The sequence below is a fragment of the Rhodofomes roseus genome, assembly GCF_022264815.1.
Source record: "Rhodofomes roseus strain CIRM-BRFM 1785 chromosome Unknown C8Q71scaffold_7, whole genome shotgun sequence".
NCBI lineage: Eukaryota > Fungi > Basidiomycota > Agaricomycetes > Polyporales > Fomitopsidaceae > Rhodofomes > Rhodofomes roseus.
In genome coordinates, this window is record NW_025952963.1 from 1,604,830 (window position 1) to 1,632,807 (window position 27,978).

A 27,978-nucleotide genomic window follows, 5' to 3' on the forward strand; every position below is an offset into this window, starting at 1 on the left:
CAGATAAGTGGGAGATAAAACAAATTTAGTCGGAATTCTCTGTGCTTGATGTGCAAATGGGGCCCTCATTAGTGAGCTACATGGTAAAGTGATACCCAAGATCACATCTATGATATGATACATACCATTGTGGATTTTTGGGGTATCTTTGATTTTATCAAGGCCATGGAAGAGCAGTAACACTCAAAAGGGCAGTTTTGACCAAAAGTAGCAGTATGCTAAGGGAGTGACATTGCTATCCTGCATAGATATTATCTAAGGAACCTTATGAACTGTATGTCTGATGAAAGTTGCCCTGGATCCAATCTCCCAGTTTTGCATTTTTATTCAGCAGTCTAGCAATGATACAACTTCACTATCCAGTGGGTCTAAAAATGTGGATATGCTGTGTTATTTACTTGAATCCTGTGCACAAAGTAAAGAAAACCATGACAACTTGTGCATTTTTTGTTTTGCATATTGTGGCATGAGTAATGGACACTACAGCAAATACCTATTATAGAGTCTATAGTATGAGGACTACTAGCATGAATATTTCGAGGGTTTTTGGATTCAATCAAACTTGTTGCTGGGCTGAGAATGGTGAATCCTGGTAAGGACAATTGCTTTTTGCAGCAGTTTGCAACAGAGTCTGGGAGACCACACTGCAAGATGACTTGCTGACAGGTCAAAATTTTGACCTGTCAACAAGTGAACCTCGCGTGGCATGGGCGCTCATTGAGCGCTTATTGCACAATGTAGCCTGAATCATTACAAGCCCACAAAGTACACATCAGTAACAAATGATGCAAGCATACTATACCCTCCTGAAAGCCCTTCATGCAGAGGATATAAAGGGTGAATGCTATGCATATACAATGGCTAGTGCAGCCACAAAATGCAAAACAAAAAAACTCACATGTGCCTCTGCATCTACAAAGCTGGAGCCACATACCAGAAACAGCAGCAAGTGGATTGTAATGTACACTACAGGACACAAAGGTGCTTATAGGCATACAATTGCATTCTTAGAGATCATTTACCAGGTGCAAAGGACTACAAGCATGTCACCGAGGCATTTGTATGATTTTTCATTTTGTAAATTGTGCCCTGAGTACTGAAGTGCACAAGAAGGTAAGAATAGCAATAGACTCTATAGTATGAGGGCTACAAGGCATAATATTTTGAAGATTTTATGGATTGTATTGGCCTATAGTAGCACAGTAACCGTGGTACTAATGGCCTTGTGGCTGAATTTAGAACTCAGCCCAAACATCGGCAGGCCTGCCTTAACAGGGCAAGGAAATGGGCTTATCAGCCAATCAGCATCTCTCCCCTGCCGCACGGAGTTGCATCCACCTGGAATTTCCAGGTGGATGCAACTCCCAACGGCACACGGGCGCTTAATGGGCGCTTAGTAAGCGATGTAAGCCTGTTACTTCTCTTAAACTAGCTTGTACAGATCTAAAAAAATGTGGAGAAATCAGTGAATGTTATCAAAAGCATAGACAATGAATTGAAAGGCTCTAATTGAGAAGAAAGACTCTATTTCATGTTACACCTTCAATACTTTCATGTTACACCTTCAATACTTTCATGTTACACCTTCAATACTTTCATGTTACACCTTCAATACTTTCATGTTACACCTTCAATACATCTACATTGGTTGCTGTATCATCAGCCCAATGCTTACAGAAGCAATACATTAGGCTCTAGTCACTGTCTGTGTAGCACACATACTCCCACAGATGCTAAGCATGTATCATACATGCAGTGTTTAGTCAGAGGGGCCCAGATGAGGTCTATGAGTGTGCTGTTCTGTGTATTGCCATAAGTAGTAGGCAACCTGCCCAATAAGGAAACCACAGCTGATACAGGGCAAATGGGCTTGTAAAAATGCGCAAAATCCTAATAATATATTAGGAAACTAAACAGGTACAGTTGGTCATCATAAATGACACAAGTCAGTGATAGACATGACACATAAGCAATTATATGCACACTAGTGGTCAAATTGCCCAATATGGCTCATCTTTGCTGTATCACAGAAGCAACTGACACATACAAAGTCATTCAACTGCATGAGGTCACTGTCCTGATGATTCAGTGAGTATCTGGAGCAGACAGAGGTGCTTTGACTTATGCAGAGGCACATGTAGATTTTTTTGTTTTGTGCTTTCCAGCCCAACCAGCCACTGTAAGTGCTTAGGAATATTACTGTATACTCTTTGAACAGATGGCTATCAGATGGGCATACTATGTCTACTATGATTACTTACTAATTGACTGTATACAGTGTGAGCACTGGCAGGCCACAGCAGCCAGCCAGCCTGTAAGTCACATGATGAAAGCCACCAGTTGCCATATTGGGCACCACTGGAAGGTGTTTCATGGGCCCTCACCCCAGGACAGTGCAGCCAGCCACAGCATTTATTTGTATCTGTTGGTGCAAGTCGCATTGTCTGGGAGTTTCAAATTTTAGGTCCCGCTAATAGGACATTAGTATCAGTTACTTATCTTTGCTTATCTGGGCCTCAAAAAGTCACGTGGACTCCTTCCATATCGGGCGCCACTGTAAGGCGTTTCATGCTTGGCAGCGCTTCCAGTGATTTGGCAGTTCTTGCATGGAGACTTGGGCCCCCTCTCTGCACAATGACATGCAAGGCACCCTCCAGACGTTGCTTGCCCGGTACCCTGATTTGGTACCCAATGTCCCGCCAGGCAATGGACCACCCACATGGGCAGGCAAGACTGTCAATACCTCTGCCCAATCAAGACATGTGGTGACAGTTCCTCACAGGGACTATGCCAATCTGGCATGGGGCTGGTGTCTCATTGTGGCCTTAGGTGATTTTGACCCCAGGAAGGGTGGCCAACTGGTTCTATGGGTCCTCAAGTTGGTTATCAACTTTCCCTCTGGTTCCAGCATCCTAATCCCATCTTCTCTCTTACTGCACTCCAACACAGTCATACAGGATGGAGAAGACAGGAGATCCATCACCTGTTATTCTGCTGGTGCCCTGCATCGTTGGGTAGATCAGGGGATGCAAACCAAGGTCAAATTTCAAGCTAGCATGGATGGGGAAAAACTAGAGGAGTTCAGGCAGTCTGAACTGCAGTGATTTGTGAACAAAGGGTTGTCTAGCTTCTCATGCTTGAAGGACCTTCAGAAGATGTAATTACTTTACTCCTACTAAATGGACTTGACGTGGTCCTGCCAGTTCAACAGAGAGCCAGATAGTACCACCATCTCCATTGCATACATCAACCCATCACAGACAGATGCCTGGACAGGACTGATGATATCCCATGACAGACTTACCATGATGATGAACAAGGACCACTGTGGCTAGCCTGAGGCAAGGCTACAACAGAACTACAGAAGCAAACTAAGCACTGTAGTAACAGAGGACTTACAACAGATCTCTTCAGAGCTGAGAGGGAAGACTCAGAGGCGTAAGATGAGAGGAGAGACTGTTACATTCTAGGGTGTATCCAGCCCGGTATATATACACATGAGAGAGCCATCACATGATCGTACAGTAAGCGTAACAGTGTAGAGTCATAACGGAGCAATATGGTGCAATGAGCAAATACACAAGGATGAGGTGATATTGCACCATGAATGGAATGTCATGGAAAGGACTGGAACAGCGATGTGCTCAATGATGCAATACAATGCAATCAAGGAATGTGGTGGAACATGCTGGAAAGCGGTGGAATGTTCCAAGGTCTAGATCTAATCATGTGCTACAGGTCTGGATCAAATCCAAAAAGAATGTAGCATAGTAGAACATAAGTCCATAACGGGTAAGGATAAGTCCTGTCCCGTGTGATAACACCTGAAACAGTCAAAGTTCAACACTCCCACTTGTATGTGCTTGGTGTTCCTCGCAGCTCATGCAGATGGGTCAATATGCAATACATGCATTGCGCGCGAATTAGCAATGACATACAATACATCAATGTAGCCATCCAGTCTTGGTGAGATATACGAAAGCAAAAGAGGGTGATGGGCGACAGCCCGCACCCGAAGGGCGCGCTGGCTCTCCGATGCAAGTCCAGGTGTATCCGTTCTGTCAATGTCCGAGTCAGCCGCGAGGGCGGGATGGGCAATTGAAGGGTGAGGTGCAGTGGGAAAAGGAAACGGAAACACAAAACGAGCGACACGTGTACTGTACTGTGGGGGTAATGAAGGTGATCATATTATTCTGAAAATGTAAGTGTCATTATCTGCAGTTGGCTTGCAGCTGGCTTAGGGCTAACCATGCAAATAATCATGTACAAGATAATCACTCAATTAGTCAATCAGTTACATCACACTTGACACAGCGTACTTGTTACGATTGGATCTGAATACCTAAGATATTCATACACAACACATCACATTGAGCCTTCTTGACCCTATTTCTTGACTCTATTCTGAATCAGTGCTCAAGCATCATCAGCTCCATTGAGACACAATCATTTGGTGCAGTCAGTACACATAAAGTCCCATTTGAAGGTTGCGCATATCTGCCATACCAAACAATGTTGAGACCCAGATGTTCAAAACATGAATTGTGCTCATCCAAAGTCTTGATATCTCAAATGAATGCCATGAGAGTCTGACTCTGCAGGCAGAATGCTTCCCAAGTGAAGTCTCAGCTCTTGTGATTCCCAAGGTCCTCAAACTCCTTGAGACTTGCAATTGCTGCAGTGCCAGCAAGAGCTATTAACACATCTGAGGTGCTGTTGGTAAAAAGATGCTGGTGGGTAGAGTACAGTCCACCAGGGCACTGGAAGATGACTGAATTGTGCAACATCAATCATAGAGGTGTGCTTGCTTTGAAGTCAATATTGTAAGGTTGTAGTCCAGGAACAAGGACAGGGAGAAGCATGATTGTCTTGTTTATTTTGGCCACATTCATGCAGCAAACCATTACTTGTCAGGATCTATAGTTGTTTTGTCAAGCTCTTGTTCATGCAGCTGAGTGAGCATGGCAGCTAACTTGTTGACCTGTGTAGAATCTGGGAATGGTATGGTGAGTGTTATGTACTCCTCAAGCAGACACTTGGCAACCTGTGAGTATGCTTGATGGCAAGCCTTTGTGTCCTCTGGAGTAAGGTCCTGCAAAGTTGGCTGGGCTGGTGCTGCTTGAATACTCTGCATTAAGCCACCATACATAGCCTCCCACTCAGCTGGAGGACCCCATGAGCCTCCATGAAACAGTGAGTACTATATGTAATGAAATGAGGAAAGTAATGACTTACTTGTTGATGGTGCCCAGGTAGCCTGTGACCACACCTGATGTGTCTGCACAATATTTGAACTGATGGATCTCATGTTCACAACACTAGGTACCTCTCCTAGTACTTCTGGCAGGGCAGGACAAAAGGGTTGCAGTGATGATGATGATAACTGATGGCTGCATGCTACTGATGTTTCCAGAAGTAGTAGAGGGAGTTGGATAGGGGTGTGCCACCTGCAGCAGCTCTGGGTCAATAGCACTCTGGGCCAATGTTTGACAGGCCCGCATGTAGGACCCTCAGGCTGATCAGGATGTACTATTACAGAGCCAGGCTCTGGGTAGGGAATATATGGATGTGGGGCCTCTTGAGCTTGAAAGGACATGGACACTTGAGAACCTGAGGCCTGCTGAGCCTCATATAAGCTATCTGTTGGAGTCTGGGCTTAGGTTAGTAGAATATGTACTTCTTAGTAATCAGTTAACTTGAAGTCAGAGCAACAGAGTAGAGAATGTATCCTTTGCTACAGAGGAGTAGTAACAAAGTTGAAGTGTTTGTTGCAAAGATTACCAAAGTAGACAATACTCAGTAAATAGAGATGAACTGTCAGTGGTGCTGAGTCCAGTAGAGTGATTACTAAAATGTCGGTAATAAAAGATTGCCAATGATAAAGCAATGTTAGAACATCAATCAATGAGATGAACCTAATCCAATGAACCCAACTCTTGTAGTCAGTTGAAGTTACTTAAACCTTACTAGTAGTGTGAGGTCTGTACTAAGTAAGGTCTCAAAGTCACAGGGAAGTCACCAAAGGAAAGTGCTGACCATTGCAGAGTTGAGGAATCACAAGCTAGTGAATTGAGGCAAGGGGGGATATGTTATGGGAATATCTCCAAATGCCAAGTTTGCCTTATATGCCTCAACTCATGAGCTATTGTTAGAGCTCCACTATCATTGGTAAGAGTCCATTAAATAAGTACAATGCAATTACTGTCAATTGGTTGAGAGCATGTTTCAGCAATACCCAGTAATCTACACTCTTTACTGAAATTCACCTTGTGTGCCACACAAAGACTTGCTTTGCCCCAAGTGCTAAGTTAGCCACTTGACCACTGTCACTGAGTTCTTACCAACGCACTCTAAGACCTGTGATTGTGAGACCTTACTTAGTACAGTCCTTGTGCTACTAGTAAGGTCTAAGTAACTTCAACTGACTACAAGACTCGGCTTCATTGGAGAAGGTTCTACGTATTAACTAATGTTCTAACATTGCTTCTCTGTCGGCAAACTTTATTACCGACACTTTGGTAATTGCTCTACTGGACTTAGTTAGACATTACCAACAGTTCATCTCTAGTTAGAGTGTTGCATACTTCAGTAATCTCATTAATCAAACAATCCAGTTTGTTTACTAATCCTCTGTAACAAAGGAGTCATCCTCTACTCTATTGCTCCTACTTCAAGTAACCAGTTACTTCGAAGTAAGTATTATACTAATCCTAACCCAGAGCACCATATCAACAGAGGCCTTTGTGTGATTTTTTATTTTGTGATTTGTGCCCCAAGTACTGAAGTCAGTGAGAAGGTGATACTAGCAATAGACTCTATAGTAAGAGGGCTACAAGCCAGGATATGTTGAGGATTTTATGGATTTTATTGGCCTATAGTAGCACATGCACAGTACTACTGATGGCCTTGTGGTTTGAAGACTCATGGCAAAGGACACATTGACAAAGGTGATTTTACAATGAAGCAAGAAGTGCTTTGCACAATGACACCAATATGTAAAGCTGAAAGAATGAGGGTCTGCGAAGATGTGGTGGCCACAGTTGTGTAGCGAGCGCTTAAAGTTGAACATTGCGCCAGCCACTGTTCTCGAGGCCAGAACGTCAAAACATCGTACAACACAGGTCAAAATAGCGCACACAGAGGTGTATTTTGGCATTGCGAGAATTATGGTGATTTTTCTGAGATTATCGGAGTATGTTTGAATGTGTTTAAGGGCGGGTTTTACAGCCATTGCATGGAATAATCATCTGTGTTACGTGGAATTTGTACTTGTTTGGTCCCGGGCTGCACCCCCTAGACAATGTATGCTCGCTCCGCTCACAATAAAAGCATAGAATGATAAAATCCAGCCATGTCCGAGGAATGTTCAAAGCCCGTGTCTGCCACATGGCCGGCTGCAGCGCTGAACTGTCTTTGCGATGCAAGACCAGGATTCAAGTGTATGTGAACTTGTGGGCAGCCAAGCGATGTTGTAGCCAGAAAACCCATCTAGGGAGCCAACCTGTATGCAGATGAGTGTTAGGCTGCCAAGACGCACAAAGAGCGTTGACTTGCTCATTGCCAGTCTGTGGCCCTGGGTTCAAATGAAGCTGCCTTCTGTGCTCCTACAGGTCAGAAGAAACATCAATTCCGGAGGGCCTAAAGTACTGTGATGCGGGACGTACCGCAGTTGCGTGCAACCAGAAACACATGAGTTGTTTAAGCATCACCTTGGAAGGTTCTGGAGGAAAACCATGCAGGTTCAACTTCTGATCATGGTTGAAGCCATGATGGACATGCAGCCCGTCAACGGCAAGAAGGCCGTCTGGATGCCTCTTGCAAAAGAAGACGATGTGTAGCAAGACAAGCATGAAGAATTGGACATGATTCCTCTCTGCTTGGTTCCAGACCTGTACACTTGATCAGTCCATTGTGAGCACGTGCTCCCGTATCATTCTGGTTGAATGTTGGACGTCCAACATGCTTCATTCATCAGGTCCATGTAGTGCTTCAGGAGCACCACATCCATCTTGACCTCCAGGATTGCAATGTTGTTTCTGTTGCTGTCAAACAGTGTCACGTCTGCTTTGGTTCTCGAGCCAGGAGCTGGTTGATCACGGGCACTCTGTAATTCAAGGTTGCCCAGGGGCATTGGTCAGTTGAGTCGAATGAACAATCCGACAATCAGCTCCCAGACGTGGGCAATATCTGCCTCGGTCTTTGGACAGGTTGGGATGCCAAAGCATCCAGCATAAACGCTATTCTCGTGTCTCATGGAAAGCCAATGGCTCTGGGACTTGCAGAGATTGTGTAGGCTTGTAACCGAGCGCACTGCGCGTAGGTTTGCGGTCACTGTCTCTTCAATTGACTGACTTTTGAGCAAAATGCTTGTCGAGATATCGGTGAAGAGGCCGGGGAATTTTTCCTCGTGAAGGATGTCAAGATATTGTTGGCTGGTTCCTCCAGCCTTGTAGTGCTGTATAGTTGTGGTGGGGAAAGTCACAAAAGCTGACATGGTAATCCTCATAAGTGCTGACGTCACATCAATCAGTGTTACATACCAGGTCCAGATGTGGGGAACATTTTGAGGCAAATTTGAGGTGACTGCGGCGCTGGGGAGGACGTAGCATTGGGTGAGAATCGGCGGCAGTCAGTGGAACCCCGTCTTATCTATGAGTCCCGCTAGAAGGCGCTGTCTTCGAGTCACGGCAGCATCCTAACTTCAGATGCTCCCATAACAATTCCAGGGGCTCCAAGCCCGGGTTTGGGCCTGGGCTCTGGAGTTGGTGGGGGCAGTGGCAGGGCTTCCCGAGGATATCACTCAAGTCAAATCCCAGGTTGTTCAACATTGTGCGAGTGAAGACGACAATTATGATCCCTGAGGTACGAAGGTATCGTTAATAGGACTGGAGGGGATGAAACACCTTACAGTTGATCTCCTTTTATGGCAGGAGGCTCCCATAGTGCACGTGACACATTGGACCCCATATAAGCAGAGATAAGTGACTGATACTGATGACCCATTAGCGGGGCTTGAAATTTCAAACTCCCAGACAATGCAACTTGCACCAACAGAGACAAATAAATGCTGTGGCTGGCTGCTCTGTCCTGGGGTGCAGGTCCTTGAAACGCCTTCCAGTTGCACCCCAATATGGCAACTACTATATTGGGCCGGGATCTCGGCCACCTTAGCACTCGACGAGCCCTCTCCACTGTATGTTCACCGCACTGACCCCAATCAATGTATAGGATGATGTTAAAACATCTCGGGAACATGATAAAAATATCAGAAAAAATTTGGATTCACTCAGTAGATATCTGTGCGTTGTTTCCTTGAAGAGGGTAGGGGGAACCGGACCGACTAGGATGTCGGCCATGCTATCGACATCAGCTCCATACATCGCCGGGACCCATCCTCATGGTCTGTAATCCTATAGAAATATTCAAAGATGCATTTGAGACTCTGTTTTGGGTGCTAGGCATAAGATTCGAGTGAGGTGCGCAGTTATAGACGAGGGGTCCGGGAGACTCAGCCACAGCTTACCAAAAATGGACATCATCCCATTGATTGATTTTTTCTGAACCTGGGTCTCAACATGGTGGCTTCAAAACGTGCACAGGCATTGAAGAGATGTATATAAATGTGCTTGTATTTATTTCCAGTCTATAAGAGCAGCTGTCGTAGAGTGAGGGTGCAATGACCGAGTACCGCAGGTGGCCGAGATCCCGGCCCGATATAGTAGTTGCTTTCATCATGTGACTGGCTGGTTCACTGCCCAACACTGGCTAGCACTCACACACTGTAGACCCTCTGTAGTGTGAATCAGTAACAAATCATAGTAGACATAGTATACCCATCTGATAGCCCTCCATTCAAAGAGTATACGGTAATATTACTGAGTGCTTATAGTTGCTGGTTGGGCCAGAAAATGCAAAACAAAAAATCCACATGTGCCTCTGCAGAAGTTCAAGTGCCAGTTTCTGTTCTTAATGGTCAGGACAGTGTATCCATGCAGTTGAATGACTTTGTACATGTCACTTGCTTCCATAATAGGGCAAAGATGAGCAATAACAGGCAGTTTGATTGGGTGTCATGTCTATTGCTGACCTGTGCCATTCATGATGACCACCTGTATCTGTTTGGTGTTCTTGTATATTAACAGGATTTTGCACATTTTTGCAAGCTTATAACAGCCCATTTGTCCTGCATCAGATGTAGATCCCTAATTGGACAGGTTGCCTACTCCATATGGCAATACACAAGGACAGCACACATATAGACCTCATCTGGGGGTCCTCCTGCTAAATGTATGACCCATGCTTGCATGCACACTACACAGACAATGACTAGATCCTAATCAATTGCTGCTATAAGCACCAGGCTGACAATACAGCAGCAGCCACTGTCAATGTATTAAAAGTGTCACATGAAATGGAGTCATTCTGCTCCATTACAGCTTTGCAACTCATTGTCTCTGTCTTTGAGAATATTCACTGATTTCTCCGCATTTCTCCAGGACCATACAAGCTAGTTTAAGAGACTTGAGTAACAGGCTTATATCACTTACTAAGCACTCGTTAAGTGCCCGTGTGCTGTGTGGAGTTGCATCCACCTGGAATTTCCAGGTGCATGCAACTCCATGCGGCAGGGGAGAGATGCTGATTGGCTGGTAAGCCCATTTCCTTGCCCTGTTCAGGCCGGCTGCCGAGGTTTTGGGCTGAGTTTCATTTTCAGCCACAAGGGCATTATAGCACTGTTACTGCCCTACTATAGGCTGATAGAATCTGTAAAATCATCAAAACAGTCTGGCTAGTAGGGCTCATACTATTGAGTCTACGGCAGGCCTTACTTTGCCAGTGATTTCAGTACTGAGGGCACAAATCACAAAATAAAATCACACAGATGCCTCTGTTGACATGGTTGTGTTTTTTGCACCTTGTATGTCCTCTAAGGATGTGATTGTATGTTCATAAACACTCAAGCATCTGAGCCCTGCCATGTCATTCACCTGAGTGTCCTACAGTGTATATGACAATCTAGTATGTGGCCCACCTTCATAAATGCAGAGGCACGTAACTAACTACTGCATACACAGGTGTACATGCTCTGAACCAAGGGCTATCAGATGAGTATAGTATGTCCTCTATAATTTGTTACTGACTTGCAATGTGAAAGGCTTGTAATGATTGAGCTTACATAACACAATCAGCACTCAATCAGTGCCCATGAGGTTCACTCCCAACAAGTCATCTTGTGGTGTAGTCTCCCAGACCCTGTTGCAAACTGCTGCAACAGGTTCACCATACAGCCACATGTTGTATTAGATCCAAAAAAAACTTCGAAACATTCACACTAGGAGGCCTCGTATAATACACTCTATAATGGGTATTGGTATGCTGTAGTGTCCATTATTGATGGCACAATTTTCCAAACAAAAGAATGTACATTTGAAATGCCTCTTTGTATGCCATTGTGGTTTCACTTCATGCAAATGATTCAAAAGAACAACACAACATACCCATAGACATCGTGATCACATTCTTGGACATACTATAAGAGGAAGTGTACTGTAGCTACACTGCTGAATAAAAGTACAAAAACTGGGATATTATATCAGGGCATGTTGTATCAGACATTGTAGGATTAGATACCTGATATAGCCAATATACAAGATATTGATTGCATTCATAACCAGTTCCTCTTTAGATAGGTGGCCTACTACAAGCAACATATGCAATGAACAGTTTTGCCATGTTGTATTCAAAGGTCATTGTATAAGCTCTGAACACCCCTTGTCAACACAGGGCACTGTTAGGTATACCTAGATCAGAAGTGTCTAAGTTGTGAAGCCTGTCAAGTGGCTAGCACTGACACATGACTGAGGGTATGAATTTGCCTCTACAAAGTCAAGACTTGCCATTTTGAATGGAAATTGGGTGATCAAATAGGACAGCGGATTGACTTGACCAGACTTGTTAGTTGTGGCCAAACCAAGACTGATCAGTTTGGTCTAAGAACAATGAGTATGTGGGCAGTCAACCAAGGACATAAGTATGGGTATTGTCTACTGTCAAATGTCCTAGGCCTCTTCTTAGGCTTCCAAACACTGTCATAGCATATGAGGGAATAACACTCAGTGTGAGCCACTCAATCTTCCATAGCCCCATGCTGGACAACACTAAGGCCAATTGTATGCACTCTAAGTGGATCTGTCTTGACCCCTTCACAAGTATAGCTTGCACTACTTTAAGGGGTTTGCCAAAGTAAGAGTAAGCTTAACCATAAGAGTAGGAGTCAGGTCCATACACTAGTGGCCTATCTCCATTTCTGTTACTATGCCCTGAAAGATTACCTCAATCAACTATACATCACTTAGCTGAGTCGATCCTGATTCACCAAGTCTGTACCGTATCAGGCCGGGATCTCGGCCACCCTAGGTAGTCGGTCACTGGGGCCTTGCTCAGCTCCAACCCCTTCTGTAGCCAGGAATTAAATTCTATTACCTTACTGTACATCTTGTCATTGCCTGTGCATCACCCAAAGTCGATGCATTGAGGTTTGCGTCCTAGAAAAATCATTCTTTGAGAGGATGTCCATTTTAGGTAATCGGTGGCTGGATCTCCTGGACCCCTCGACTTCAACTGGGCATGTCGCTCAGATATCATGCCTAGAGGCCAAGGAAGAACTGTAGGAATATCTTCGAATATATTTGCATGATTTGTGGCCCATACAGATGTGTGTCAGCGATGTATGGTGCTACTTGAAACAACATGGCCGACTTCCTAGTCAGTTTGGCTCAACCTACTCTTGCCACAAAAAGTTGCACTGTCCTTCACCGAGTCACCCTGCATTTTTTCTGACATTTTTATCGTGTTCTAGGGAATGACTGAACACAAAAGTCTAGGTGAGTACAGTACATATAGAGCGAGGAAGGCTCGTCGAGTGCTTAGGTGGCCGAGATCCCGGCCCGATACAGTACTTGTCAGTGAGCCACACAGGACTCAGTGAATAGCTGAAGCAATCCTCATTCTCAATTGACTGATTGACTCAGTCAGTTGCACTTCAATCATTCTATTAATACTCTTTTACAACATGATGATCCTCAATTCTAACTCTACTTAGGTGACTGCAATTACATAACTACCAAATGGTCTTACTTGGTAAGTACCCAGTAAGTTAGCAACACCAATCCATAACAGGCACATCTGGGGTATAGAGATGCATTCTCATGGATGCAGAGGCACATGCACATTTTTTGTTTTGCAATTTGTGGATTAACTAGCCACTGTGTATGCCCACCATTCATATTGTATGCTCTGTGAATGAAGGGCTACCAGATGTGTCTGTATACAGTGTTGGATTTGAACCTATATTGACATGATTGAACAACTTCATGCAGGCCACACTAGTTGTGGCTTGCATTGTGGGGATACTTCTATGACAAAAGAAAACACGCTCTTGCTAATGATGACCCTGAGTGAGATTGGCTTACATAGTTACTATATACAACCTCACTATATATGTTTTACAGGAAGCCTGTCCTCAACATGCAGAAGAGGATTACACTGGATAGAAAAATGAATGCAGTTGATATGCAAGGCAATTAAAGTGAGTTTCCAGTTCTGCATGGCAACATATCACAATTGCATGATTTGTGGCCTGCTTGTAGACAAGAAAAGGCCTCCATTGATCTCACTGGTGGAACTGGTGGCGCCAGCTCCGCGGACAACAACTCTGGCACCCTTGATTGCTTGATTCTCATCCTGGGAACCCAAGTCCATGCAAATAGTCCTACAGTAAAGTGGTCAACAGGTCACACAACTGTTGTTCCATACGTCCCAGATGAAGATGGTCACAACACCATCTGGGACAACAAATACTTCGTTTGGCACCTGATGATTTGGGTGCCCTCAACCTCAAGCTCCTGGGTTGTAGCTGCACTTGAAGGCAAGGAGTGCAGCTCCCCCTTTGAGCTCAGGAATTCCTTGGCTCATAGCTTGGTGGTGCATATTTCCAACACCCGAAATGTGTCCAACTTTTCCATGACCCTGGAGGCATTGAATGCACAGTATGGGATCATCCCAGCCACTTGAGTGGATTTTCACAGTTTGTGTACCTTCATCATCTGTTCCTTGTGACTTCCTCAATCATTTCTGTTTTAGATGTGGAAAAAAGGCCAACAACTGGAACAGCCCTCATGTCACGGGAACCATCTGGGACCTCTTTGATGGGTTGAATGATCCATCCTTGATACAGTATGTGTTGTCCTGCCAGCTCCAACATGCTGGATGGTTTCCTCCATATAAGTGAGTCTTTTGTGATTTTCAAGCTCTAGTGCTGAGACTCTATATTCTATATCCATAGCCTGGCATTGGATGACCTCACAACTGCGCAAAACATCACCAATGAATCATATGTGGGTGGACCTAGTGCTGCAGCATCTGATTTCTGAGGGATACACTGTGTAGCTGGGATCTGTTGCACCAGCCTTGCATTGCAATATACCCACAAAGGGATGCAGATTGCATGGGAACTTGGGTGGGTAACAACAGGTGTTGGCAGCCTCAAGCTGTGGTTTGTTTTCTGCCTCAAGGAGCTAATTCATAGCCACAAAGAAGCTTGTGCCAAGCTTGCTGAACTACTTGAGATGAAGAACTGGTCGGCTTGTAAAGGGCTCAGACTGTGTTTGCCACCTGGTCATTTTGACATACCGTTGCCATGGGAAGAGATCACAGATGTAGAGGTGGTTGCTCTGTGCCCAGGTTATTTACTGTGTTAGTATCATTGTACTTCACTATTCAAAACTTCATGCTAACAGATAACTAAGGATCATGCCCCCTGGTACGATTCATGCTATGGTAACCCCAATCACCTCCTTCACCATTGGCAAACATTTCTATTCCTATGATTGCATGCACCACACTGAGCATGCAAAACATGGGGGTCACTTGCATGGGCTACATACCACAAACACAGACATATCCACTCACTAGAAGCTATCACCCATATGACCCTTGCCATACCTCAAGTCTTTGAATCTAACCACTGTAAGTGTTTGAGTTAAATCGGTGCTAGCCTTAGCTAATGATACCACTGCTGCAGGGTTGTACAAGCAACCACTGGCTGCCCTTCTATCCCAACTCTTAAACCCAGAACATCACATTGCAGAAGCAGATTTACATGAATACTGTGCTAAAGGTAAGTCTTTACCTTAGATGCAGAGTATATTATGCTCAAGCCTCACTGGCATATAGACTAATAGGTCAAGAGCTACAAGTTAACTGCAGCATACATAAAGGCAAAGAAGATTGGCCCCTACCTCATTTGGAATATCCTTGGATTCTGTTCTCATGCAGCAGCTTGGACATATCTTCAAGAGCAGATGGGTGGCTTGGATATGGTGGAGCTATTGGGCAATTCTCAGGATTATAGCTGTTAGATTGTCTACCAGGGTGTGCTTAGATTAATGTCATTCCCCTTGTTCACTGCCATTGCTACTTACCTGAAGGTTTGAGTGTGATTACCATCATGTTCAAGTTGTTCCCAATCATCCCCAAAACCTCCTTGTCCACTATTGGCAGCCACAGCCACTCATTCAGATATGTCTGCTGCACACCTGGCAGCCATTGGGAAAAGCTGCTCTCCAGATTGAGTGAGCATACTGCATTTTCTCACTGAATAGTGATACTGACGTTTACTGTGTTCATTTAATCTGCCGGATCAGCTGGTCTTCTTTCTTGTGCAATGTATAGAATTATATGGTACCTTTGACAAGGCCTATCAGAGATGTTTGGCACTGAATAGGTCAAGAATATGTGACAATCATCATCAGTAATACATTGTGCATGCTGTTCACCTGTCACACAAGGATGTTGGAGGACACATTAGATGCATTATTCATCAATCACCATGACCACTACAGTACAGACACTACACAGTATACATGATCATAGGAAACCCAGGCAACACTATCTGAATGGCCAATGAATGGAGCTCAATTTCTTGAAGATATGGCTGTGAATCTGGAATATGTGGGACCTACTCAACGAGATCATTGACAACCCATCTGCAAGTGCTTTCTTGACTACAACATGGGTGCATTATGCTCCAGGACCAAGTAATCAGGCACAACAGCTAGACATTGTTGACACATTTACAGCTGACTACTAAGTTAAATTCTCCTTGCAAAGCACTCCTGGACTAATGCAGTTGTTCACACAGCTACAGCAAGGTTGGCTACTATGCCAAGTTGGCTGATAACAACTGATTGAACTATTGTATGCAATACCACCTGATATGGACAAGTACCTGTACTTCTGCATGTAGCCTCAGTAATATACATGCAGAATCCTAGGAGACATCAAGGAGGATGTGTAATAAGTCCTCACCTCATTGGTCACTATCCCCAACATCTTCCTTGGCATGCCCTTTCTCTGCAACATGTACCTGGCCGTGACTTACGGATGCCCAGACAAAGGCAGCACCTTCTCCAGCAATGACACCTACTAGCATGCCAGCAAAGAAGCCAACCCCTACCTTGGGCTCATGGCGCTCAGGAACAGAGGTGCAGCATCACTTTGGGCCACCCGCAGCATGCCATGCACATGTATGGTTGCTACAGTATGGTATGTAACTATTGGCACACACATCTCCCCAGTCAGGCACCAGTGCCTGACAGGCTGTACAAACCTAAGCTCTGCAAATGTCAGGGTGAACATGAGTTTGCAGAGCAATGTTTGGCAGACAGAAAGTGACCATGAGGTGTAGTTACAACACAGTAGCAGCGATTAGTACTAGCCTGACAATATATTTAATCCCGGTGTACCAAGCAATGTGTTAGTTTGTCTACAATGTGCATTTGTTCTCTGATTTATGAATACGGCTCATGTTATGCTTGTAATTATAACCTCTTGTCTCTGTCTTTACCTGCCATGTGACATCTTCAACCTGCAACATCTCACACTGTGCTAGTAACGTGCTGGGGGCAGGCTAGGAACAATATGAGCACAATGTGCAGGCATCAGATACGGATCTCAATATATATGTGCAAACAGCTGTCTAATGATTGTGGGCTACAAGCAGGACAACACTGGGACCTCAACGAGGCCGTCCATGTCATACAGGCTGGGATTCCTGTTTGCCTTGTTGAGACGTTGCTTTGCAGTTTCCCAAGCATCCACTGTGACCAAGGGCAACAGTCTGTCAACTGGGTTGCTGAGAGGTGGGGCTGTTTGAGGTACTCTGAGCCGGCTTGCCAATGATCACATAGGAATGAACACAGCTGGTTTTTTCCTTCACCATCATTATCTAAGTTGTGTCGAAGCAACTACAGATCACTCATGAGTTCCAGTTCAAAGAAATAAAGAACATAGGACCTACCAGGCAACACCTAGAATGGACCCACTGGGTGTCTTTGAGGTCATCAGAGTAGTGCTTGCAAAGGTATTGGTGATCCTCTGCCCCTTGGAAGGCCCAGAGGAAGACCTTTAGGGGTCCAGAGTATACCTTACCCTTGGTGGTGTAGCCACCAACAATGTGGTTCTTCGGGCAAGGCAGCTCCACCCAGTGATCAACGTTGATGTCAATCCCATCCAGTTTGACTTGTTTTCCTTCCTCAACAGACACCACAATGAACATGACATCTGATATTGTTCTCCTGTTGGGAGGAATCAGAGAGGAGCCAGGCTGTGAGGGCGAGCTAGGCAGGGAGGGGGTGGAAGGCAGCATTGGAGCTGTGGACAGCATTGGAGTTGTCTCCCACCCTCCACTGCAGTGTTTGTCTGGCCGGCTGTGAAACACACATTGGATATGTGGTTCATGAAGGCTTCCTCCTCTACAACCATGGCTTGGGCATGGGCAGTCTGCAGGAGGTCCGCCTTCAGTATTTCAGAAACAGAGATAATTCTGATGGCCTACCTTAATGAGGTTGTCAACGTAGGACTTGTTTTGGCATTTTGGAGGTAACAATGTCTGGACTGTTATCCCCCACCACTGTGAGTTCCTGTGATTCTTGTGCAATGAACATAGCTGACACAGGATTATTGTAAGACCTCGGCCTAACTGGGAGGCCTTAATCAGGGGAATGAACGGGCTTCCCTGTGCTATAGGTCAGGGGTTGACCTTGGTCACAGCTGTCAGTACTGTCCAGTGTGGACAGTGAGTCCTAGATGGGGCGAGGAGCCTGTCGAGGGTTATTCCTAGACAGGCAAGGAGCCTAGTTGAGGATTGTCAGTGCAGCAAGGAGCTGGCTTTTGTTGTTAGCGAGGCGAGGAGCCTCATGTAGTCCTACGCTGGCAAGGAGCCTGTGAGGAATGCCCACAGCAAGGAGCCCAGGGCAACGAGCTGGCGAGGAGCCGCCCGGTTTTGGAGACAGCAAGGAGCCGTGCTCCTCAGCGCGGCGAGGAGCACTCTTGACTAGAGAGAAGACTCCACGCTTGGACGGCGCGGTGGTTCGCATGCATATGAGGTGGCAGTAGTGGGTTAAGATCAGTTACTTCCCAAAAAGGAAGGCAGATGGCTAAGTACATGCACGATCTAATCTTATCTACACTAGATGGTTCATAATCTATAGTACTGAACAGGCATAGTGATGCCTATCTGTCACAGGTATGGGTAGCCAAATATGGACCCATGGACCCGCCATATACCCGTGATGGAGGGGGTTTTCGGGGACTCACCGGTGACCAGCTCAGATCTGGATCTGGGAGAATAAAATATACCAATGTTGCAATTGGCATGCTGCTGGAAGCTTTAGTAACAATCAGGGACACCCTAAGCCTTTGCCTCGTTGTTGTCCTCCCACTCCCTGTCACTCGCCCACAATGTCCGGCAGTTGGATCAGCAAGAGACCTAAGATACCTTCTGAAAAGCATAGGGCAGCTGAGTCACCAACAAGACCTGCAAAGATGTTCAAGACAGCACGTACACACCAATTTGAGTGCTGATGCTCAGCCAAGTGCCGGCAGCAGTAGCCGTGAGCCTTTGGCAGCAAGAGCAAGCTTGGGCTTTGGCAGTGAGCACCCACCATTCGACAGCCAGCGCGTGGCTTCCCACACAGTGCTCCGTTGAAATTGAAGACATCAACAATGTTGATGATGTATTTTTCGCAAAGGGAAGCGAGCTGCCAATTGTGATTGACTTAGAGTCGTCAAGGTCTGTTGAGGAGAGCAGTGCTAGCAGCAAGTCGGACAAGGGAGGCAAAGATCTTGCCAAAGAGACTGCAGAGAACGAGCTAGGTAAGTGGTCAGCATGAACTGATCATAGAAGAACCATACTCACCTTGAACAATACAGCATGTATGCGGCAAATGGATGGCACCAGCATATGCGTTCTCAAGGGATAGCACGTGCACGTCTTCTGATGTGCCAATTTTGGTTGCAAGATGAGGCGGCAGCAGTGAACCTACAATGTTCCCCATGGCAATCACTTTTGGCACATTGATGGGCATCACAAGCTCATACAGTGGGGAATTGTCATCCATGGTGGTATAGATGGGAAGTGCCGCAAGGTACTATCATACTCTGGTGTAACAGTGTTCAGCTGACAGATTGCAACAAGTCTAGGTTGTTAAGCTTCACGCTATCAATAACAACCAACCAACAACTGTCCTGCACGAGCTCATTATTGCTGTCCAAAAACACGGCTTACCGTGGTACCGGTGTTTATGGAGACCACGGTGGCAAGAATGTGCTTGTGTCTGTATACATGATCATGCGGTGTGGGCCAAATTGGGCCTCATTTATGTGGGGAGTGTACATCACATTCACAAATTCACTGCACCTATTGGCCTCACTTGCGTGCAAAATCATAGATCAATGAGGACTGCAATGAATTTCTCGAGAACTGCAATGGGGGGTGGCATGTCTGATCTGTCACCTGCTGTACGTCCCAGGTTCTGCCATTGAATGAGCATTGATATGTACACAATGATGTGCACCTACTCTGAAGTAGATTGTCTCATTTCCTGTAGAGGGAAAGAGCTCAAGCTTGGGCATCATGTAGCTAATGAACCTGTCGGTATATGTGGATATATAATCAGTACAGTGGTTACACTCACACTGCACCAGGAATACCATTGTCTCTGTCCTTGCTGTTGGATGATTATCAGAAGCATGATCCTATTCTTGGACAAAAGACATACCCAGATGGTTGCTTCCCACACTTGAGGGTTTTTGATGTCTCAATGATGGTGTCAAGTCTGTGATCTAAATGTTCATAGCCATTTACATCAAAATGGAAATCATTTACCGCTTGCCCTCGATGAACACAGCCTCCCTGTATATCACAGCTATCGTCCTATCCATCTGACAATCAATAAATGACATTCTTGTTGCTCGTTCCAGCAATCATGGCTGGACCCATCCTAGATTCCTATGATGCCACCATCCTCGAGTTTGTCGACGAGACATACATCAGAGAGTACTCATTCCTACCTCACCTATTCAACATGCAATGAAGAAATGACATTTTTGTTGCTTGTTCCAGCAATAAATGGAATATCCTCTGCATCAGAAATGACTACTGCCTTTGCCCTTGCCTTTGCCTTTATTGCTGTAGACATGTTCAGCTGTTGATCATCTAATCTCACAACATAACTGACACCATTGTATGTGACTGCTTGGGTGGTGATGCATTCAGGGACTCTGCTTCTTCATCTGCAACAGGAGTTGGGTGCTCAATACTACACTGCTATGATCAGGTCACATTGTGATGACACAACATACAACCTACCGCTTGGCTCTCACTTTATCTTTGCTGTTAAAGGTCAGCATGCATATATTCCTACATGAATAATTTAAACCTCGGGGGTTGCTGGACTGTCTGGCGGACCCGTCAGGGATGCCCTATCAATGAATTGGCATGGACAATGAGCTGTCATTGTGCTGCTCTGCAACATACCTTTTGATGGGACTATTGGGGTTTGAACCCACAAGTTCGGTGTCCCATTCAGGATTACTTGACATGAATATCAGTTCAATTAAACCGGTGACTGAGTGACAGCACATCAAGATAGCTGCTGACAACTTACATGAATGAGTGACGCCTTCTCATCTTTGGGGTAGAGCCATGGTCCTCAGTAGATCTGAAGGTCATTTTGTCAGCAATGCACTAATAAGGTTATTCCTAATCACTTACACAATAGGCTCATCATCACTGGATGCAACAGTAGCCACATCTGCTGTCTCCTCCTGTACATTTTCTTCATCAGGAAGCATGACTAAATCTTCATTATAATCATCTTGCCAATTGTCAGCTCAATCCTTTTGGTGTCCCGTGCTTCATCATCAATGAGGCAGTGGACTTCAGCAGCACTGGGCTTGGCCTTTGCAGATTGCACACTGTATATATAATGTAGAGAATGAGAAACATAAGATCAATTGATAATAACATACTGCTTGGAAGGTCCATGCTTAGCTGCCTGTCTGCTGTTGTACATAATTACATAAGTCAGCTTACAGAACAAAGTCATTCACATACAACTGCTGTTTTGGCTCTGGGACATAGTCATCTCCACTGTCAGATACCTCAACAGGCTGATTCTTGACCATCTTGGCCTTGGAACTGAATAAATGGAGTTCAAATAGAGTTCAGCACAGTCAGTGGGCTCATGGACAATGCACGTACGACTGGGCAGCAGCACGTGGCTTCTTGGGGTGTTTGCAGCAGCACCACACTTTGCACTACTTGATCTAATACAGCTGCAGTATGAGACACATACAAGCCACAAATGAACATACAGCAACTCACCCAGGCATGACAGGTTTGCAGTGTAATCTGTGTGAGATGTATGGGGTGAAGCACTGGGGGCTGCTCAGAGGGATGGGAGACTACTTATACAGAGAGGGAGTCATCTATCAGCAGATGAATCAGAGATCCATCAATTGCATGATCAGTGTCATGCTGAAGTTGCCATCAGAAACACAAGCATGCACAGTACCTTGGAAACACAAGCCAGCCAGCCACAACTGCTGCATACACTCCCAACAGCTACTATATTGGGCCGGGATCTCGGCCACCTGTGGTACTCGGTCATTGCACCCTCACTCTACGACAGCTGCTCTTATAGACTGGAAATAAATACAAGCACATTTATATACATCTCTTCAATGCCTGTGCACGTTTTGAAGCCACCATGTTGAGACCCAGGTTCAGAAAAAATCAATCAATGGGATGATGTCCATTTTTGGTAAGCTGTGGCTGAGTCTCCCAGACCCCTCGTCTATAACTGCGCACCTCACTCGAATCTTATGCCTAGCACCCAAAACAGAGTCTCAAATGCATCTTTGAATATTTCTATAGGATTACAGACCATGAGGATGGGTCCCGGCGATGTATGGAGCTGATGTCGATAGCATGGCCGACATCCTAGTCGGTCCGGTTCCCCCTACCCTCTTCAAGGAAACAACGCACAGATATCTACTGAGTGAATCCAAATTTTTTCTGATATTTTTATCATGTTCCCGAGATGTTTTAACATTATCCTATACATTGATTTGGGTCAGTGCGGTGAACATACAGTGGAGAGGGCTCGTCGGGTGCTAAGGTGGCCGAGATTCCGGCCCGATATAGTATGTTTGACAACTCAGGCAACACAGAAGTGCACTAGGAGTCAATGTGAAATTGAGGGATTTCAAGTTGCCATAGCTGACAAGATCCAACCATCCTGTGGAAATCTGACATTCCAGTGATTGATACTCATGGAAGCATCAGATGTCTCAGATGCATGTGTTGGTAGGAATATAGCCAGTCTCCTCAAGGATGCTGGCTGAACACATTGGTGTCTGGTATGCCATTGCATCCTTTCATCCTGCACTCATGGCTCTTGTCAAAGACTCACAGACTGAAGGACAACAATCACACAACAAATTGACCCTTGCCTGAGTCATGATGGCAACAAATCATCAAAGCAACTTGTGGCTGCTGTGTGTAATGACATATTATATTATTCATGGGCTAATAATGCAGGCATTATCAAAGCTGATCACTTACGTGAGTCTGCAGATGTTCTGAACCATGGGCCTGGCAAGACAAATTGCTTGTCTATGGAGGAAAGAACAATGTGGTGGCCAAAGAAATCATAATCAGTATTCAAGGTTATCTATTGAGGACCAAGTTACCACCTATCATAAAGGAGTCTGAGTATGTCTTACGATCCATAAAACATAGCATATCTGATAATATATGCAGCATAGCACAGACCAAGGTTGTCCATACAGAGCAGTATGTGTGCATTGGAAGCCTGGCAGATCCACTCTTTGGCCAGGGAGTTGTTGTGGTTCTTGCAATTCATCAATTCCTGGAATCAAGACTCAGGTCCTAATCCCTGCAAGATATGAATGTCAAGCAAGAGCAGGGACACAATGTTCTGGACTTTCATAACTGGTACCTCCCCCCCATAGTGAAGCAGCAGCAGCCAGCATCATCCTGTTCCCTGATGACTATGATCCACAACACATCTCGTGGAGCTGGGTTACAGATGAGGTCTTCACAGCCAAGAATGCAGTGCAGTTCCATGAGCATGTCAAGCTGGATAGATCTAGTCACAGGTAAGTGTATTATTTCATACATTCATTTACTGGTGCATGGATTACAATGTACCAGTAAGTATCAGTTCAAGAATCTCATCCAACTGCCATGTGTTGGACAGCTTGTTGAGATCCAGATGTTCTTTGGTGTGGTTCCAAGAGGCAAGAGAAATTACAAGCTAATCAGCAAGCAAGCTACAATCAATCTGTGTCCCTGACCGGGGCATTGAGAATGTACGCACAGATTACACTAGTTGTATGTTTTATTGCATCTATAATCTTAACACAGGAGATCAATCAGGAACACATCCAAGTGTTGAGCTCGAATTTATTCCGCATTTCTGCGGATTATTCTGAGCTCCATTGCCCTGTCCAAGTCATAATATGTGTCCTGGTGTGTTCTCCTTTATTTTACATGGACGCCATTACTGTACCATGCATACTATATTTTTTCCGACCTCTTTCCCTTCAGTCTACCATTTTCTATAATGTTTGACACTTCTGGGATTTGAACCCTTGCACTCACGAGCTTTTCACTTGTTTGTTGATTTCGATTTTGTGGCTGTTCTACTATACAGATGTGGCTGTATTACGTAACACAGGCCGTAGACAGTCCGCCTCGTTGAGCTCTAAGTCCCTAAGACTTTACAGAGCTCGACTTAGGTGTGTATCTTTGCTTTCTTGAATATAAAGACTTTACAGAGCGAGACTTAGGCCTTTGGAATCGCTCTGAGGCGCACTGCAGCCAACACCAAGCAGCCTTGCAGAAGACATCACCTACCTGGAAAGTGAAATGGAACATGGGCTATGAGCAGTCAAGGAAGCCAGAGAGAATGTGAAGTGCATGCAGATCAATAGATCAGAATCTCCATAGTAATGTAAACCGTTGTCATAACAGTTAGCTCTAGTGGGTATCATGCTTGACACCTATGATGGGCTTCAGGATATCAAGCCACATGCAATCAGGGCACTGGGATGGTATGTGCATCCTGCCAGGTACAAGGTTTGGGTGGTGCCACACATAGTTATTGACAGTGATGGGTGGGGTGCCCTCCATGCTGTTGTGGTATGGAAGACGATGACACTATTGTGAAGACGGAGGATGAAGGACATTTTGAGCTTATGGGCCATTGTGTGGTGAAGAGAGACAGCACACTGGATGATGACCTGTGTGGCAAAGTGGATGTCAGAGCTGAGGTGGGCATTGAATGTTGCAGCTGAGAAGCCAACCTTGTAGTCAAGCAGTTGACACTTGAGGTGCATGCATGTGGTGTTGTTGGTCAAAGATTCATTGAACATCCAGTGCTGCAAGACCTTGGAGAGTGTTTTTAACTTGTTGGTGAGCATGATGTTGAACCACTGCAACATGTGAGACAAGGCAAAACAAATACATTGGGGACTTACCTCATCTAAGTTGCATCATGAGCATGATATAGGTCACCGATGTGCACATTGCTGTGGTATAGATGAAGGTGACAAGGTGGACATCTGAGATGCTAACAGAAGGCTGATAAGCATATGCACCATCAGATGTACAATATTATGTTGGCATACAGACTCTTCATATGCCTGGCATTCACTGCGGCATCCTTTTTGATGTAGAAATCAAATACCACATCAGCTGGAATGGCCCTGCCAAGGTAGAATGCATATGTGGGAACCTCTTGCCCGAAGAGGAGGAACAACTTGTCGGTGGACCATGTGCTTCTGCCCCGGAATGCACATAGTCCGGACGCACCACGGTTCAGTAGCAAATGTATACAGCACTTCAAGGCTAGGCACGAGAAGCACCTAGCCACCAGCCGAGCATCCAACCTTGATTCACAGCAAGCTTCTGTATTGAATCCACATGCAGTGAACCACTTCTTTGATTGGACGGAGGCAGAGTATCAGGATCACCAGATTCAGCAGATGGACATCTGGGCAGCCGATGAATTTGGCATCACCAAGTTGGTTGAGGCAACTGAGCAGGTTGTATACTGCCGAGGCAAGAAGCATCCTCCTGTACAGCAAAGTGGAGAGGAGAACATTCCTGTCATGGCCACGGTCTGTGCAGATGGAGAATGTCTGCCATCATGGACTATCTACAAGGGTGAGCAGTTCCAGGCGTCATGGGGACTAGACAATCCAGGGGGTGTGATGTGAGCTTGTCCTGATTACTGTCCTGAATTCTGTACTAAATTGGAATTTACTAGGGTTGCATGTTTGTCATCAGGCTGGATGAAATCTCATCTGAGCCTGGTGTGGCTACAAGAATTTGCAAGGACTGCCCCAAAGGCCAATGGAAGCCGCTGTGCCATGCATCTCGATGGACACAAGACACACACACATCTTGGTTTCGACAACTACACCGACGAGCATGGCATCAGTCTCATTGGCTATCCACCGAAGACGAGACACGAGCTACAGGGTCTTGATCATGTCCATTTTGGGCGCGTGAAAACGCTCTGGCCCGAGCATGTACAGCAATTTGAGGAAGACAACGGTGTTCCTGTGGGAAAGCGCTACTTGCTCAGTCATCAGCAAAAGTGTGTGTTTGTCTGAACCCTCTGAGATGTTCTGAGCCTTCTGACATCAGACATTTCAGACACTTCAGACTGTCAGACAATTGGGTCTGAAAATGGAAGGTTCATTCTGATGTCAGATGCAATCTCTGATGCTGACTCAGACACCCTTCAGACGGTGTTCAGAGCAGTCTCAGAGTGATTCAGATCACCTTCATGCAATCATCAGACCACCTATAAGCAACACTGCATACACAAACATTAGCAATATCAATTGCATGGACTGTATAGTATGGTTGTCCACCTTCAAACTGTAACATAAGCGATTGAAAGGGTTCCAAAATGAGTGTAAACAACACAAAATGAAGTCCAGGCTTGAATCACTGAAGCAATGCTGTACTAAGTGCAAACTGATGGTGAAAAGCGAGCATTGTAGAAGTAATGAGATCCTTCAGGCATTGAGGGTATCAGTATTTGAGCAGTCCAGTACGACTGGGACTTGGATTTGGAGGTCAAGACGCTGTGCTCATTGCTGGCTGGGTGATCTTTGCCTTCTTCTCTGCAATCTCCTCAGGCAGAGCAATGTCCATGACGTCCACTGCCTTTGCACCGGGGAGCATTGCCATGATCTCTTCAGCTGAGGTGAGGATCTTTGCCCAGGTTTTCTTTGCAAGGGGATCTTCTGGCAGATCACCGCTTGCATAGAGTTTCCACGCATGTTCCACCTTCAATTGGTTTGCAAGAGGCTATCATACACAACCCAACAACACTCACTGCAATGACTGCTAGAGCAGTGCTCCCTGCGGATAGTCAACTGTGCCGTTGTGTGCATTTTGAGTCCACTGAAGATGGTAAGCTAGAGTCTTAAGGATCTTGCGAGACTGAAGCCGGCCATGATGCACCTGAAAGTAGACACATGAAGATCTGAAATCAGATATATCACTTGAATCAGGACACACAATGTACCTTAACACTCCCATCAGGATTCTTCCGGACTTCATGCCAGAGGAATGGTGTGGTCCGCAGAGCCCTGTCAGCTTTGGGATCCTCCTCAAGCTCTGCATCTGCATACTTCATCTGCTCTTCATGTGGCATGATACAACCATGAAAGGTCTTGTCAACCGCAGCAATTGTGTTTCTTCTGATGGCAGTGCGCCATACATAGCACTTGTGCTTGGCCTATTTGAACGGCAGGTCAACATAATGTGTCACTGCTCGGCATCAACTCAGAGAAGGGAACACTCATAGACTGGACTCACTTTATGGGGCTTGTTGGGAAAGCAATTGTCCCAAGTCTTCTGTAAAACCGCAAGATTGCTTGCCTCCTGAACATCCCATGGGTTTGCAAGCCGACCTAGATGCTCAAACAATGTTGGCACAAAGATGAGCTGCCACTCGCACTCAGAGCAAGGAAGGTCCTCATTCCTTGCACACTCCACAGCCTTCCGCTGTTGGCTGTGGTTGGTTCCCTGGCATGCCTTGGCTGCAGCTTTCTGAGCTGCATCATCTGGCTTCTTGCATGTAACAGAGATGATGCCCTGCCATTGTCCATGAGTACTGATGTTGCATTTTTTGACTTGGGTGAAGGTTAGAACTGTGTACATATGGCATCAGTGTTATGGACTGTTGTTGATGTCTCCCAGGAGTGATGTTTGCACTGCACTCTCCGTGACATCCTCAAAACCCTTGCGTACTTACTCGTCTGACTGAGTGTAGCCGTCAACCATGGCAGAATCACTTTGTTTGTTGGCTGAGTCTTCATCTGAGAGGTTATGAGCAAGTGGAGAGATGGCCTTCACGGTGATGAGGTCAAAGATGGAGGCCATGGTTTGCTCAGGTGGTCGCTCAGACTTGGGAGTTGCTGACTCGAAAGACCGTGCCTTCGTTTTGTTGACCTTAGCAGGAGTTGTGGTGGATGCCACCGAACCAGTGGTGAGCATTGACAATGTCTTGCTGCCATCATAGCCCC

The 27,978-nt window shown here is 45.5% G+C and overlaps 6 protein-coding genes across 6 annotated transcripts; 3 read left to right on the forward strand and 3 right to left on the reverse strand.

Moving 5' to 3' along the window:
- Positions 1 to 2,591: 2,591 nt before the first annotated feature.
- On the forward strand, positions 2,592 to 3,104 carry C8Q71DRAFT_704833 (uncharacterized protein; the record flags this gene model as incomplete). Its single annotated transcript, XM_047920413.1, has 1 exon — positions 2,592 to 3,104. A coding segment is annotated over one exon (513 nt), but the record flags the coding sequence as incomplete, so codon positions are not given.
- A 4,329-nt stretch (positions 3,105 to 7,433) lies between these two features.
- C8Q71DRAFT_722858 (uncharacterized protein) lies at positions 7,434 to 8,562 on the reverse strand (the record flags this gene model as incomplete). The annotated part of the gene is made up of 6 exons (XM_047921547.1): positions 7,434 to 7,501; positions 7,538 to 7,604; positions 7,665 to 7,889; positions 8,000 to 8,104; positions 8,312 to 8,487; positions 8,541 to 8,562. The coding sequence occupies 6 exons, from the start codon at positions 8,560 to 8,562 to the stop codon at positions 7,434 to 7,436; spliced, it is 663 nt and encodes a 220-aa protein (XP_047780681.1).
- Positions 8,563 to 13,561: 4,999 nt separating this feature from the next.
- Positions 13,562 to 15,419, forward strand: C8Q71DRAFT_722859 (uncharacterized protein; the record flags this gene model as incomplete). The annotated part of the gene is given in 9 exon segments (XM_047921548.1): positions 13,562 to 13,588; positions 13,660 to 14,048; positions 14,143 to 14,235; positions 14,255 to 14,286; positions 14,345 to 14,396; positions 14,468 to 14,742; positions 14,974 to 15,027; positions 15,083 to 15,178; positions 15,268 to 15,419. The coding sequence occupies 9 exon segments, from the start codon at positions 13,562 to 13,564 to the stop codon at positions 15,417 to 15,419; spliced, it is 1,170 nt and encodes a 389-aa protein (XP_047780682.1).
- Positions 15,420 to 19,784: 4,365 nt separating this feature from the next.
- Positions 19,785 to 21,954, reverse strand: C8Q71DRAFT_722861 (uncharacterized protein; the record flags this gene model as incomplete). Its single annotated transcript, XM_047921549.1, has 16 exons — positions 19,785 to 19,874; positions 19,921 to 19,990; positions 20,037 to 20,069; positions 20,121 to 20,177; positions 20,228 to 20,254; positions 20,580 to 20,660; positions 20,711 to 20,734; positions 20,879 to 20,935; positions 21,009 to 21,062; positions 21,116 to 21,203; positions 21,293 to 21,318; positions 21,373 to 21,405; positions 21,458 to 21,541; positions 21,605 to 21,660; positions 21,728 to 21,807; positions 21,918 to 21,954. The coding sequence occupies 16 exons, from the start codon at positions 21,952 to 21,954 to the stop codon at positions 19,785 to 19,787; spliced, it is 897 nt and encodes a 298-aa protein (XP_047780683.1).
- Positions 21,955 to 25,263: 3,309 nt separating this feature from the next.
- C8Q71DRAFT_676761 (uncharacterized protein) lies at positions 25,264 to 25,605 on the forward strand (the record flags this gene model as incomplete). Its single annotated transcript, XM_047919717.1, has 1 exon — positions 25,264 to 25,605. A coding segment is annotated over one exon (342 nt), but the record flags the coding sequence as incomplete, so codon positions are not given.
- Positions 25,606 to 26,521: 916 nt separating this feature from the next.
- C8Q71DRAFT_722863 (uncharacterized protein) lies at positions 26,522 to 27,949 on the reverse strand (the record flags this gene model as incomplete). Its single annotated transcript, XM_047921550.1, has 6 exons — positions 26,522 to 26,755; positions 26,784 to 26,809; positions 26,912 to 26,933; positions 26,976 to 27,188; positions 27,269 to 27,566; positions 27,708 to 27,949. The coding sequence occupies 6 exons, from the start codon at positions 27,947 to 27,949 to the stop codon at positions 26,522 to 26,524; spliced, it is 1,035 nt and encodes a 344-aa protein (XP_047780685.1).
- Between the last annotated feature and the right edge of the window lie 29 nt (positions 27,950 to 27,978).